The sequence below is a fragment of the Onychostruthus taczanowskii genome, unplaced genomic scaffold, assembly GCF_017590055.1.
Source record: "Onychostruthus taczanowskii isolate IOZ18803 unplaced genomic scaffold, ASM1759005v1 scaffold18, whole genome shotgun sequence".
Classification (NCBI taxonomy): domain Eukaryota; kingdom Metazoa; phylum Chordata; class Aves; order Passeriformes; family Passeridae; genus Onychostruthus; species Onychostruthus taczanowskii.
In genome coordinates, this window is record NW_024499017.1 from 5,610,240 (window position 1) to 5,625,564 (window position 15,325).

Consider the following 15,325-nt stretch of genomic DNA (forward strand, 5'->3'; position numbering starts at 1 on the left):
TATAGATATGCAGCAAAAGGATTATCTCATTACTCAGAAAGGCTTTTGCTTTGCACGTTTGCAGACAAGTATTCCAGTTTATTTTAAATAACCATCAGCTTTAAGCTGAGTGGTATTTGGTGCTGGTGGCTGGAGAGGGAGGTGAAAGTCCTAAGCCCTGCATGCAAATAAAATTGGTACTTTTATTCAAATTCTGTGGGGTCAGAATGCTTTTATTCAAGCAGTTCTGTGGGGTCTCCAGACAATAAAAATTAAATAAAACTCACTGTCACCTCCTTCTTCTTCTAGATCCTTACATAATTCTGTTTTTTCATTACTTCAGGCTGTTAAATGCCAACAAAAATTCAGTGCAAGTTGGTTTCCAATGATCTGGCCTGTCACAGTATTTGGCATCTGTCTACCTGTTCTCTCTGGACCCTCTGAGACAGGAGTCAGAGCAGTGTTTTGGCACAGATTTTAAACACAGGTATTTCAGAGGCTGCAGCAAAAATACATCCTGGAGCACATTACTTAAAAAAAAAATAAAAGTATCAAAAGACCCAGAGCAAAATAAATCAAGCAAGAGTAAAATGCAAGACAGAAGTTATAAGATATAAACTAGATAAAAGGTGTGGATTTTTTGCCTTAAACTTAGCAACACCTTTGTGTTTTTCAGAGTTAAGCAAACTGTAAATTCCAATCAAAGTGTTCTCTTGAAAAAAAATCCACTTCACAGCTTCTCCTTCCCAGGAATTTGGTTTATGTGACTTTCCTGGGAATTTATTTCTGCTGCCCTGTGTGTGGAAGGACAGTTTGAAGGTGAACCAGCACTGATTTACGGTTTACAATGAAGTGTTCTATATATAAAGAATTGTTTAGCCCTTGTGGGATAGAAAAGCTGTCATCCTTTTGATCTTGGTGCTTGAAGATGTGCATTCATTGCCAGTCAGGATCAGAAGAAACCAAACCTTGATCTTAGCCAGGATGCTGCATGAATAGCAGCACTGAGGGGGAAAAGCTTCTCATGCAGTGGTGCAAGGTGGAGAGGTGGAGATGAGTGGTGTGGATGGGGCTCCTGGTGGACACAGCCTTTTCATCTCCTCCAGGGACAGACTGGCACCACAGGGAGAACTCCAGGTGACACTGGGGGGATGCTTCCAGCAATAGGTTCTTGATGAAATACAGGTGCTTTAGTGTTCTGTAGACTAAAAAAAGCAGATTTGGGACCATTCCCTGAGCTGTGCATTGCTATTCTGCACCCTGCCTGCTGCAAAAGGTCACGTTTTGGGGAAGGAATGGGGAAAACAATAAAAGCAGCTGGACCCTGTCTGTACCCATTGTGGTGCTCTGGAAATGGTGCCCTCTTCACCCAGAGCTGCTGTAGACTGTCCTCCTGCTGTGTTCCTTTCATAATTGTCAATTAAATGGGCATCTTAGACTCAGTTTATCACTGTTCTAAATTTGTCTATGCCAGGCAAGGGAAACTGGGTTAGCATTTGGCAATGCAGGTATGTTTTAGGAGCAGCAGCCTTACTTTGGGAGGAAATATTGACGTGTATGTGGAGAGTTGGCTAATTTTTTCCTCTAGCATCATTTCCTGAAAAAGAAACAGGGTTTATTATTGATTTGATTAAATAATAAATGATACATTCTCCTTCCACAAAGTAGGCAGCATTTCCAATCTGTGACTCTTCTGTGGATATGAATGGAAAGATTTTAAATAATATGTGATCTGGGGCAGTTATTCCCCCCCAGGCACTGCTGCACACCAGAGAGGGGTGTCAGCAGCTTGGACAAGCAATGATAAATTAAAGTTTCTTTAGAGTTTCATTTGTCTCCCTCCTGTTGCTCTATTGCTGAGCTTCACAGGAGCTTCCTCACAGCCAGCTCTGTTCCTGTGCACAGAGCACAGAGCAAGGCTCCAGATTTATCAGTTAAATGTAAGCCTTTGTCACCTGATCACTTAAACTTGTGAAGGTCCTCTTTTAGCCCCTTGCACATGAATCTGATAATTTATTTTTCTTCCTGGTTATTTAAGGAGTCCATAGTAGCCCCAGTATTAAATGAACACTGGGACCAATGCATAAAATAACAGAAAGTCTATGGCCAGATTTCCATGTCAGTGAAATAGCTTCCATTTAACATTTCTGTCCACAGCAGGGAGATGGACTGTGCTGGAGAGGATGCAGAGATGGCAAAAGATACTGCTGGGTTGTTGTAATTCCAGCCCAGGGTCCTTTCCTGTCTAGTAAATGTCCCTTAATGAGCATCCTGCATCATTTGAACATAGGGTAGACAAAACACTCCATAATTTCTTTAATGCAATTCAGTTCTAGGATGAAGCTCACTGTTTCTCCTCTTTGGGTTTGAGCCATGCTTTTGGTTAAGAGCCCAATCAATTGCCAATGGCCAGTGCATCCATACCCAGGAGCATCTTCACCTGCTCCTGGTCAGCCAGAGCTGCAGGGTCCCACCCTGAGCCCTGTGAGCTCTGCTTTGGTTCAGGGCCAGTTTTGCAGAAGCACTTGGAGATAATTTTGGTGTGAAGCTTTAAATCTGTAAATAACTCTTGATTTTCAGCCTTGCCCCCCTCACTTTGCTGCTCCCTAATGGTGCTGTGTTGCTGTTTGCAGATGATGGGAAGCTGTCCCTGGAGGAGTTCCAGGCCTTCTTTTCTGATGGGACACTCAACGAGGAAGAACTTGAGAAGCTCTTTCATACCATTGACTCAGACAACACTAAGTAAGCTCAGTGTGCTGACACCCTTCCATTTCACAGAGCGTTTGGATCATGGCAGGGGTGTGCAGCAGCAGTGCTTCACCTCTGCACAGGCTGCAGGAGTGCAGCTTGCTTTGCAAAACCCATAAAATCTCCATTTCTGCTTGGTTTGTGTCTTATCCTGACAGCTATTATGATTTCTTTTGTCCTGGTGTTTTTTTCAGACCATTTTATGGCCTTTACAGCACCTGAAACGATGCTTAGTTTAATGTGGGCATTTAAATACCTTTTTACCTCTATCACTTTAGCTAAAAGCTTTGCTGTATAAATATACATATATTTATACAGCATGTAACATATATATATATAGCATTATATTTATTTATTTATCTAAAAGCTTTTGCTATAAAAGGCAGCAGAGTGAATCTCTAAGCATAGACCTCTCCTGTCTCTTTGTGCTGTCTCTGTATCCCCTCACCTGGACCATGCCTACTTCACTTCCAATACCAAAAATGCCCAGGAAAGCAGTGATTGTTCTAGCACTTAAAGCAACAAGTGGCCCCTCTGGCCACACAAAGCCTGGCCAAGGCAGCGAGGGCTGGACCAGAAGCAGCCCTGCACTGTCAGCATCGTGGCTACAGCAGCTGCAGGGAAAAATGATGGCAGAGGAGGGCTCTAGGCACGCCTTCAGTTTGACACGACATCAAAGTTGAAGCTAAACACGGCCCCTGACTGCTCTCCCTGAGCATCATGCACCTGCAGGCTCTGCCAGGCCACCAAATTAAGTTGACAGACTCTTTAGCAGCTGATGTTTCCTTCCCCCCTCTGTCTTTGCTGTCTCTCCCCCAGTGCTCCCTCTGCCTGCCTTTGCCTTTGTGGGGTCTGAGGTGTTTGTGAGACCCTGACAGTGTCTGCTGCCAGCAGCATTTGGGGTCAGCCCAAAGCCTGGCTGTCTGGTAGGAGCCTCCTGCCAGCAACAGCAGCACTGGGCACCAGCACAGAGGACACAACCCCTGGTGGGTTTTCCCTTTCCAGGAGGAATCTGCCTTCAGAAGCCTGAGTGCTTTTGTCTATTTGAAAATACAGATGAAAACCAGCTTTGAGTCCCATTCCAGCGCAACTCTTATTCCTCTGGAGAGAGAACATCTGTCCAAACAGCCGAAGAAAAGAGAATCCAATTCCACATGAGAAGTCTTGATCAAGCAATTGAAAAATAATAATTTGGTTAATTATAAAGCCTTCTGGCAGCAGGGAGATGGAGTTTTGCCCACGTGAGTGGTGCATTTTTTGCCACCCATCCAAAAGATCCAGTGGAAAGCAGTGATTGTGCTGGAGGGCACCGGCACCAAAGCAGCAGCTGTAAAACTCATCAACACAGTACAGGGACTGCTGAAGGACTTCCAAGAGCAAAGTAAATGTAAGGTTTCTCAAAATCATGTCTTTTCAATGTGTGTACATCCCAAAGTTTTCCAAGGTCAAAAATACCAAAGACCAGCTTGATATTCACCTTTCCCTGAACCAAAGAAAGTTTAGTGATCTTATTCCTTAAACTCTCTGGGAATGATCCATCCTTTCCAAAGGCTCTTCTTCCACAGGTGCTGCCTCATGCTTTGTGGGTCTATTTATCCAGCTCGAGGTGATGCTTCCAGATGGGCTCTCAATAGACTCTGGGGCTTGGGTGCTCACCTGCCTCTGTTCTGAAATAATTTCTAGATTGCCTGAGCTTTCAGTGCCCACTGGCCTTTGGAAGGGTGCAGATGGTTCCCATGCAATCCAGGGCACTTTGGGGTGAGTGTGGGTATGTTTCTTCTGGACTCCTTGAAATGTGAAATTTGATTGCAGCCCATTTTTCCTTGGGGATTGTAGGGAATTTGCAGCTTCTCCAAGCCTCAGTAAGGGATGTCTTCTCTAAAGTGGACATAGAGAAAATGTGCCATTTGTAAATGCCATGCAGCAGCACTGCTGGCAAGGAGTCTTGGTGAGCATCTCCCAAGCGTGACAGGAGCTCCCACAATCCCACAAACAGCAGGTTTGTCTTTAGCCAAGCTGGCTTGATACAGTCATCAATACCTGTTAGGGGCTGATACGTGCAGAGAGCAGCAGAGCATCTGCTCTTCTTGGCTGGAAGGAAAAGCAACGAGTTGGTCACGCTTCCAAGTCAAAGCCTTGCATGAATTGGCACTTGTTTCTTGATTTAGAAAGCACAGACATCTACAGCAAATTTATCTAGCTGGGCAAGGAAAATATTCCTTATTTTTAGTCTGCAAGAGCTGTCTTAGTCTTCAGAAGACCTATTCAGAGCCAGGCTTCCTTCTGCAAAAGTGTTTTTTTCACTATGAACTGGGTAGTTTGCTTGATGCAGCCTTGCATCCAGTACAGTCCTTCAAGTCCAGGTCATGTGTGCTGTCCCCCTGGCTGTGCCTTGGGTACCCTCACAGGGAATGGGCAGCTCTGGGGGAGCCTGCCCAGGGGAATGCTGCCTCTGGCACGGGGGCTGCAGTCCTGATCCTGCCCCTGGGTAAGAGGAGTAGAGTGGAGCTTTCCTTTTTCCGTTTTTCAGGGCAACAATATTAACTTGATCTTTCCCAAAGGCTGTTTGAATCACAGTTTTTTGCTATTTGATAGAAGTTTATTTTTAAGTTTTTTGAAACTCTGCTTTATCTCCCCATTTTTTTTAATATTGGCCATTGTGTTTGTTTAGTGTGCAAAGCAAAGTTTGCTGCTGAGATTACATTACAGCAAGAGTAGAAAATGAAGAAAATTATGTTCCTGTTGATTATTAGTAATTGCTGCTACCAGCCAATTACAAAAATGTTGATTCAATTTCCTGGAGTATTTTTAGAATCAGAGAGCTGCCTTACTGGAGTAGATAAAATGAATGTCTCCACCAGTTTCTTGACTGGGATTATCTGGGGAGACAGTGGAAAAGAGAAAAGCTGGGCAGAGGAGTGGGAGGATGAGGTGGGCTGTGGATGCAGGTGCTGCTCAGTGCTGAGCTGCTGTGGCTGGAGCAGTCTGTGCTCCTGCCCCAGAGCCCAGAGGTCCCTCTGGCAGCAGGGTGCACTTTGCAGTATGCTGAACTGAAAATAAGGTTCCAAAATAACCCAGCAGCACTAATGAGCTTTTCCCCTTCTTCTTGGCTGCCTGGGAAGTGTCTCTAGGGCATTAATGGTGTGGGGTGCTGGTATGGGCTTCAGGCACCCAGCCCAGGTTTATTGCCAGGTACCTCCATGCAAGAGCTGTGCTGTAGTCCCACCATCACCAAATCACTCACCTGGCAGCAGGAACATGCAAAAGGTGTCATGTGTTTCTCTTGGCGTTTTTGGCAAAGTTATATTCATAAAGCTGCTGTTGCCTAAAAACAACAAAATAAAAAATAGCATTTTTCTCTCTGTTGCTCACACTGTCTGCCCCCTTCTCCCATCCCAGCTACAGCTGGGGGGCAGGAACAAGGCATTGCTGGGGAGTTTTTCACCACTGGTTTTAGCTGTTATTTCAGGAGGTTTCAGCAGAGCTCTTTGGAGAGCTGCCTGAAGATTACTGGAGAGATAATGATATGTTACAATTAATATCTAAGCTACTGGAACAGCACTAATATTGTGCAATGTATGTGCATGTGATGCATGGACACACATAACTAAATACATACTTTTTGTTTAGTGGTAGAAATGGGCTTTAGAAAACATTGGATTAATGGTTAATAATTCAGTTATGTTTGCAGAGTTGTCTACACACTTTCTTACTTTTTCTAACAAGATGTATCAATTTGAAAAGGAAAAACCCTTTGCAGATGTAAAGTCAAACAAGTTTTAGGGTCACAAATGAACAGATGAAAAACCCTTTAAAGGTATTACTGTGATACTGTGGTATATTTGTGATACTGGACAAAGCTTGCTCTGGCTCACAGCTCCCGTCTCCTGCCGGCTCCCTGGGCTGGCACTCACTCCCACTCTGCATCCCCTTGGAAGGAAGAAGCACCTCTCAGCTCTTGGGAAAGCACTGGGATGTCAGGCATGGCTGTTGACCAAACAAGTGTAGTCCTTGCAGGGGATTTTAAAAATTCCTTTTCTATCTCGTTCATTTTTCATAGCTGCAGAGGACAATCCTTTGGGAGAGATCTGCTCACTGGAGCAGGACTGCTCAGATGAGCTGCACAGGTCCATTCACGAGGAGACAAGGGCATGGCATTAGCATTCTGCTGCTCTGTCATTTGTTATCTCTTTGCTGGGCTTACAGCTCTTCTTTTAATGGCTTTGTTCTCCCCCTCTCCCCAGTCTAAATGAGCTCTTCTCTCCAGCGGCACACACTAGAAAAGGCTGGAGTGTGCATGTAGGATAATTAACAGCAGCTTCTCAGAAGCCTTTGCAGCTTCCCCAGGCTGTCACTGTTGCCAGAGGATTGTGACAAATGGAGAACTGAAGCCTCCTGAGCTCTCCAACCTGTACTGCCCCTGGCAGGGCCACCTCCCATCCCTGCAGGCTCTGACTGGGGCAGGGAGTGCTCCAGAGGGGAAACTGCAGGGCATGGAGGGGAGAACTGATCACCCACCTTGGGGTGCTGAGCAGCATCCTTCTCAGGAGAGGAAGTCACCTTCCTCCTGTGAGCCCTCCGCTGCCCGGGTGGCACAGGGAGCTGTGTTATACATCAGTATTTTGGGGTCTGCACTTCAGGGTGCAGAGATGCAGGGTGTGGTCAGGGTAGGAGCCAGCTTGGTCAGTTCCAGAGCTGGGGGACAGGTGCAGGGCCACCCCAGGAGTAGGTAATGGCCCTGACGAGCTGCTCTGCCTGCACTAATTAGTGCCACAGTGGAGCAGAGCATGTCAGGCTGCAGAGCACTGTGCCAACACAGGTGTGCTGCTTCCAGCTCTGCACTTGGAGGGACCCACAGTGCCAGGGAGGACAGGGTGGGAGCTTTGGACTGCCCCTGCTTTTACTGACATCATCAGCTGTGGGGCCAGAAGCTCTCAAAATGGGTCTTACACTTTCCACAGATTGGTTTTGGTTCTCTCTTACTTTGAGTGCATCAATACCCAAAGGTGAAGATGAGTTTCTCAACACCCCCCTCCAGCACAGTCCTGCTCCAGACCTGGACACCTTCAGTCCCTTCTGGACAGCAGCCTGCTGTCCTTCTGCTTCAGTCCTTATTTTCCTCTGGTGGAAGAGGTCTGTTGTTACTGCTTTGTTTGGCTGCCACTGTCCCTCCAGGCACCACTGGAGGTGCTTTCCCTTCCCACTGCCCACCCCAGCTCTGGTTCATTTGCTGTGAGGCATCTCCATCTGAGAGGATCCCTGTGTGTAGGGAGACTTCAGGAGCAGTGCTCTGCTCTCTGTGCTTTTCTCTGGCTTTCTGCAGTCCAGTCCTCTCACATTTGAACAGAAAGTGCTTCTACTTCTTAAGCAAGAACAATGATGATTGTGATTGAATATTTTTTCCTGTTTTTTTTTTTCTCCCCCTCCCTGATCTTGGCTATTTGCATTGCAAACCTGATTCAGTGGAATGCTGTTTGTCTGAAGCCTGCAATACAGAGATGGCTGTGCCCATTGAAACCAGCTTCATTTCTGAATATGGAATGTTCTCAATTAACTCCCTGGGAAATAAACTACGCATGGTTTAATCAGCCAAGATTTTGATTAACTGATTCAAGAGATAGTTCTTGTCTCTTCTGAAAGGGACAAAATGATTGCACAAAAATTACATGTCTTGCTCTAATTTCTGGCTCTCAAGAGCATGGGCACTTGGTGGATTTTGTTTATGTGGAAGATGTTTTTGAGTCCTAGCTTATTCTTCTCTAAACATGTCATTTAAACTATACTGTGCTCTATTTTTCATGTAAGTGAAGAGATACTTGGTGCCAAGGCTGGTGCTCAGCATCTGGCTGCTGATAGAGACACAGAACGTCTCAGCTCACCAAAGAAAAGAGGCTTTAAAAACAAATCTGGTGGGAAGGTCACTGCAAGAAGCACAGAGCTGAAAAACTGCACAGAATCTTGTTTGAACTAACGTTTGAGACCATTTTTCTATTTCTAATCCCATTTCCCAGGTGTTTTCCCGGGCAGGCTCTCTGCCAGGTCCCTGGGGAGAGGCTGTCTTGTGCTGAGGCAGATTGGCTCTGGGAGCAGCAGGCTGGTGTTTACTGCAGAGTGAGAGGACTGGGGAGGGTTTATCTGTGCAAATGGAGTGAAGAACTATCAGAGACCTTTCTAGCTGGGAAAGGGGCTCCGCACCTTATTTTTTGGATTGTGCTGGGCCATTCTGCATCACTAGTTTTCCATTCTAGGGAATGGAAAGATACCAAGATATTGCATTAAAAACATAAAAGTGACCAAGATATTTAATTCTAACCAGCCACTTGTGCTTGAGTCATGTCTGAGGCATTCAGGGAGATTGTAGACTTTGCTTGCAGCTCCAATTGTGCAAATTTATTGGGGTTTTTCTGGGTAAATGTGCTTAGGGCAGATTGTCCAGCTGCTCTTTGATGGGCAGAGCAAGCTGTCTGCCTTGGGACTGGATTAGGGAGGAGGTTTTATAGATAATTTTTTTTTTATGGCAGAAGGAAAGCATTCATGAGAAACAAAGATATTGGGGAAAATACAACAAGAGGGTCCAGGGATTTCTTGCTTTACTATTCTTTTACTTGTTCCCAACTATGCCAGTTGTGTGTTACATATCCAAACCTGCACATTTGCTTCTCTAATTTCTTCCTGTCCTCCATACAACTTTGGTAATAAACAAGATACCTACAAAATCTAAAAGGAGGATAAGGCTGATTTAATTTTACCTCGTGCTCTCAATATCTTTTTATTTCCTTCTGGCAATTAGCAACCCATTCAGCTGAGCTCTGAACAATCCTTCTCTCTTTTTGCAGTTCAGTATTACAGAGATTACAAATAGAAATTTGATTAGCCCAGGCTTCCATATCAAGTGGAAATAGGCAAAATGTTAAATATTCACTCATCAAAAGCAGGCCATTTCTGACTGTTTCATACTGTTGACAGTTTGTGCATAAAAACATAAGAGATCCTCTCCTCCCTACAAAAAGAGTATTCATTTGTTTTAGTGGTTTGATTTCAAAATTTCGCAGAAAATATATGAGAGCTTAAAAACGTGGATAGATGACTTCTTTTGCTGTAAAGGAGAGGCCAACAAGCGGAGGGAAGTGTGTGAAAAGGCAGCTGAAGTGTAGCTCTGAGGTATTTGTGCCATTATCGTGCCCCCCTGAAGGTAAAACCGCAGCATTCCTGGGCTCGGCTGCCCGGGGCGGGCCGGACAGCGGCACGGCGGGGCGAGGCAGCTCAGCCGGGAACGAAATGGCTCTTTTTGGGCAACTCAGCCCTGCAGGCTGCAGCGGGAACCGCTCTGAAACCCGGGCAGCGATGCGCAGTCGGTGTGTGAGCTCCTGCAGCCTTTCCGCCCCGCTGCGCTGGCCGCTGGCACACAGCCCCGGCTGCGCCAGCGCCGCAGGGTCCCTGCGGGGGCCCAGCCCTGCCCTGCCCAGCAGCCCGGCTCCGCGGGATCCCTCCCGGTGACCGCTCCCGGTGACCCCTCCCGGGGATCCCTCCCGGTGACCGCTCCCTGAGATCGCTCCCAGTGACCCCTCCCGGTGATCCTTCCCTGAGATCGCTCCCGGTGATCCCTCCTGGTGACCGCTCCCACAGATCCTTCCCGGAGATCCCTCCCGGTGACCCTTCCCGGTGATCCCTCCCGGAGATCTCTCCCGGGGATCCCTCCCGGTGACCGCTCCCTGAGATCGCTCCCAGTGACCCCTCCCGGTGATCCTTCCCTGAGATCGCTCCCGGTGACAGCTCCCGGTGACCATTCCCGGGGATCGCTCCCGGTGACCCCTCCCGGTGACCGCTCCCACAGATCCTTCCCGGAGATTTCTCCCGGTGACCCTTCCCGGTGATCCCTCCCGGAGATCTCTCCCGGTGATCCCTCCCGGTGACCGCTCCCACAGATCCTTCCCACAGATCCTTCCCGGAGACCCCTCCCGGTGACCCCTCCCGGTGACCCCTCCCGGTGATCCCTCCCGGTGACCGCTCCCACAGATCCTTCCCGGAGATTTCTCCCGGTGACCCTTCCCGGTGATCCCTCCCGGAGATCTCTCCCGGTGATCCCTCCCGGTGACCGCTCCCGGTGCGCGGGGCCGCATTCCCCATGCCGGAGCGCCGGCCGAGCTCGGACCCGCTCCTCTCTGTTGGCCGGCCAGGCTGGAATTGCGCTCTCGGGTGGCGGAGCAGGGCGTGGGAGCCCTTGCGGAGAACTAACTTTGTGTTTCTTTGCTTTGTGAAGCACTTTACTGAGCGCTCCGCAACACAAGGGCTGCCTCGGGATTTTGTGAATGAGCATCACAGGCTGGAACCGTTCTTTTCCTTGCTGTTACTTATTTCTATATTTTTTCCTACAAATAGGGAATCCATATCGCACAAACCCAAAATAGTTACAGCAACTATCCCTGTGGAAGAGTTTACATTCACAGCAGTCCGAGTGCACCACAAACAGCTGGCATTTAAAGAGTCTGTCTCGAGGCTGATCACTTTGAGCAAGGCTGACAGCAAAATTTGTGTGTTGTTAGTTGCTGTATTTACTGCTCCTGAAATGCGTGTGGGAGATGAAGTTTACAAGCAGGCTGTGCTGCTGGATACAGGGTGAAGACACTGCATGGGACCAGGATGTCAGAACTAAATAATCAGTTATCTCAATGCAACGTGAGCATAATATCACAGAAAATCCTGCTATGTGTCCAAAGTGGAGCTGGTGGGGACCCTGAGAGCAAAGTGTTGTCTGTGCTGCCTCTGTGCTGGCCATGATGTGTCCAACCCATCCTTCCAAGGACTGCAGTCCCAGCTTTGCCTGGCCCTGCCAGGTGATGAATATAATCAACACAGTAATCATCAATTTGATACATTTGGAAGTGCCATCCCTCCTAGCAGCTAGGTTGCTTGTAGGCTGTAATTAAACCTGCCTTCTCTTTTCTTGGATGCACTTGTGGGCAGAGTGATATTTTCCAAGAAAAAGTCATCCATAATACAAGAAAAAAAAAAAAAAAAAAGAGGGTTTTGATGTAATTTATTAGGAATTTGGCATATGCAGAGACTTGAAAATGTTTCATACTGTACTAAATGTCTATTTTACTTAAGGTGGTGACTATGCTTAGAAACTGTTGGATTAAGCTTAGTGTGCTGCATTGATATATTTTTCAGGATATTAACTGTGCTGTTAGCAGGAGATTTTTTTTGTGTTATCCTCTTGTTCAGAGTTTTTGTGAGCTTTTCAAGAGATTCTTTTTTTGTGAGTGAGTGGTTAGAGGTTCTGGCCAACTGTGACAATAAACCACGAAATGGCTTTACAAGGTACAAGGAATGATCCAAGAGGACATTGCCTTAATCACCCAAACTTCCTCGTGCAGAAACAGCTCCACCAATCTTTGCTCTTAACATCCAGATCCTGGCTGGCCCTGGCTGGATGTGGAAGGGGAAAAGCCCTTCCCTTGCCCACAGGGGGCTGCAGAAGGCCGTGGTGCCCCAGCCATGGGCAGAGGTGCAGGGCTTTGTGAAGGGCAGCACTGGGGCTGCTCTGCCTGAGCTCCTCCTGCGTTCCCCAGACTCTTGGGATTCGGGCTCATGATCAGCCCTTTGTGGGAAATTGCCCTTTGTGCCGCATTTTGGATGTTGTTTTCTAGAAGGCATAGGGCAGCAAGGGCAGAGGCTCAGGGATGCTGAGCCGGGCTCGCTGCAGCCCCTGAGCTCCAGTTCTGGAGCCCGGGCAGAGCAGGAGGTGTGGCAGCCTGCAGAGCACATTGCAGCTGTGAGGGATGAACTCACGGGGCAGAGCAGGAGGTGTGGCACTGCCTGGCAGCCTGCAGAGCACATTGCAGCTGTGAGGGATGAACTCACAAATGGCTGGTACTTCACAGGTGCCAGCTTACTGCTCCTGCCTTTTTTTAAAGTGACATGTATTTCTCTTTTAACTAGTGAGAGCTTTGAGCGTGTTTTTCAACAGTATGCAGACCATAGTTTCATTTTTATCCATATTCCATCACTTTTCCTGCTGCCCTTGGTAATTAGAGCTGGGTGTTTTGTTCTGTCAAACACTTCAGCACACAGAAAATGTTGTTTTGGTTGTCTTGAAACTACTGATGAAAGAAAGCATCTGGTCTGTGTCAAGGATGGTTTGAAGCTTGGGACTTTCTGAAGATGGTCTAGAGGCAGCTGGGGTCTTCACTGTGCTATTTCTGACACCTACCTGTGGCTGTAAGGAGGAAATTGGGTTCCATGGGGGCTTGGCTTAGCTATGACCACTGTTTCACAAGTGCCTGTGGCTGCAGAATGCATCAGTATGCCAAGGGAGTGAGGGGCAGAACCAGCCTTGAAATACAGCAGCAGTGTTTGAAAATGAGAAACTAGCAAATAATGTGTTGTGTCGTGATGGTCTCCGTCTTTATGGTAAATATTCAGTCCCTGAAAGGAAATGAAATTAGTTGTGCTACAAGAAGCAGTGTTTGGCCCTCGCCATGACAAATGCCCATGCAGGTTCTGTCAGCTGCAGGATGTTCCTGTAGCACACCACAGGCAAACCAAGCCCTGCTGTGCATGGACCTGGTGCCCATTGCCCCTCACAGCCGGGCACTGGGGAGGGAGCAGGGACATGGGCCACGTTCCATGGGGACCAGCAGGGTCACTCCTGGGAGCCTCTGGGAGAGCATGAGCTGTCACTGCAGGAGAGTTCCCCCATTTTTCAAAGCCAGGGAAAGCCACACCAAAACCCTGGCCTTGAGGACTGTGGTGAGTGTAAAACTGTGGTGGAGGTAAGGGGCTCTGCCAGGAGAGCTGGGGATGAACCCAAAGGAAGACCAGCACCTGAGATTTCACAGGATGTTCTGCTTTGGAAGGGATTTTTGAGGATTACTAAATCCAGCTCCTTTGTGAATGGTCCCTCTGGGGATCAAACTCACAGGCTTGGTGTCACCAGCACCCTGCTCAGACCAGCTGAGCTAATCAGGTCACAGTGGGCAGAGAGCCCTTCCACTGCTGCATCCAGAGCTGCACTTGGATGGTTTGGGACTTGAGGGATTGTGTTGAGCAAGTTTCATAGCTTCCTCACATCATTTTGATAATGTTTATTACAAGATGAGTCAACTGTATTGCAGGTCAGTGGCTAGAGAAGAGACAACTCCCATCACATCCCTAATTACTGCTCCTCTGGAGTGCTATGGCAACTGCCTTTTGCAGGGCATCTGCACTCCAGTATCACAGGCTTTTTGGAGCAAGTCCAGGCATTTTTGGATGTGTGCCACCCATCTGGGGTGTTCAGCCTCATGACATATCAGTTAGGAGTCAGTGTTCAGTGGTGGCCACCCTTTTTTTCCCTCTGTCCTTTTCTTTTGCAGTCAGATCTGGAATGGGATTGGTAACACAGGCACCTTCCTGTGAGTGCATGAAAGCTGTTCTGGGCTAAGCTCAGGCTCTGGCACGGTGGGAAGGATGGCAGTGGGCAGCTCTGCCTGTAAACCCTGCAGGCTGGGCTGGGCAGTGGCTGCTGGGGGCTGGGGCACTCTGCTGAGGGTGTGACTGTCCCCAGGAGGGCCACCAGACACAGCCAGGGATCTGCCGTGGGGCTTCCACGTCAAGGAGCAGGAGAAGGTAGCAAAGGTCTTCTGCTGATCTTCCCCATCTTAACAGAAGGTCACATAAAAGAGCATCTCTGGTGATGCTGGAACCACAGTGGTGGCTCTCTGAGATGGTTTTTGTCTGGCTTGGGCAGGGGCAGCCCAGCCAGCAGGGAGCTGAGACCTCCTGGTTTCTCTGTGTGCTGCTGTAGGCAGAGCAAGTCCACCAGGGACCCCCTGTGTGACTGCAGCAGCTTCACAGAGTCTGGTTGTGCAGGGAGGGAACAGCCTTGAAGCAGGATGAATAAAGGAGTGTGTTTTATCCTGAGCCTACCAGATTTACTGTGCTCGTTTGTAGAGAAGGTCAGCTCAGTTTGTCTTGAAAAATCAGTGTTTTCCAGATTACTGGCTTTTAATGAGGACTCTGCTGCCCTGGTGCTCCAGAGGGAAGCACACGTTGCAGAGCTCACAGCTTTGGGCACCAGCATTTCCAGTGAACGTGGGAGTGTGCTTTGGAAACCGGATCTGGGCAGCAGCCGCGATAATGAGAACTCAGATGGCTTAAAAAGGCAAGGGGCTGCAGGGAAAACCATGTCAAAATATCACTATTAAGGTATATTAAATATTGAAACAGGACTGTGCCTGAATGCAGGTGTGCAGGGCAGCCCCAGAGCTGCTCTCCTTCCATCCTGCTGAGCAGAGAGCCACAGGGTCACAGGGTGTGAAAGAGGCAAAACTGCCCCTGCCTTGGTCATCAACTGCCTAAATCCCAAGGAAAGGTGTGCAAGGAGCAGGAAGAACCAAACCCCAGGTTCAGGTGAGCAGAACGTCCTTGGGGGGCACTAGACTTCTGCCCAGCTGGTGAATGAAAATCCTGTTGGTAGCAAGGGCAGCTAGGAGGAGAGAGGCCATCTCTTAAAGTACACAGAATGTGTTATAAACCCCAGTGTTATAAAGTACATAGAATGTTATAAACCCCAGCCCTGCACCACAGGTGATGAGACTGTAATACAAAATTAATA

At 48.0% G+C, this 15,325-nt stretch overlaps 1 protein-coding gene across 1 annotated transcript in view; it reads left to right on the forward strand.

The window, feature by feature from the left end:
- Positions 1 to 15,325, forward strand: part of NECAB2 (N-terminal EF-hand calcium binding protein 2) — a 74,532-nt gene that overhangs the window by 35,550 nt on the left and 23,657 nt on the right. The window contains exon 3 of the mRNA XM_041400386.1: positions 2,613 to 2,721. Coding sequence (XP_041256320.1) covers positions 2,613 to 2,721 — 109 coding nt within the window. The remainder of the gene's footprint in view (positions 1 to 2,612; positions 2,722 to 15,325) is intronic.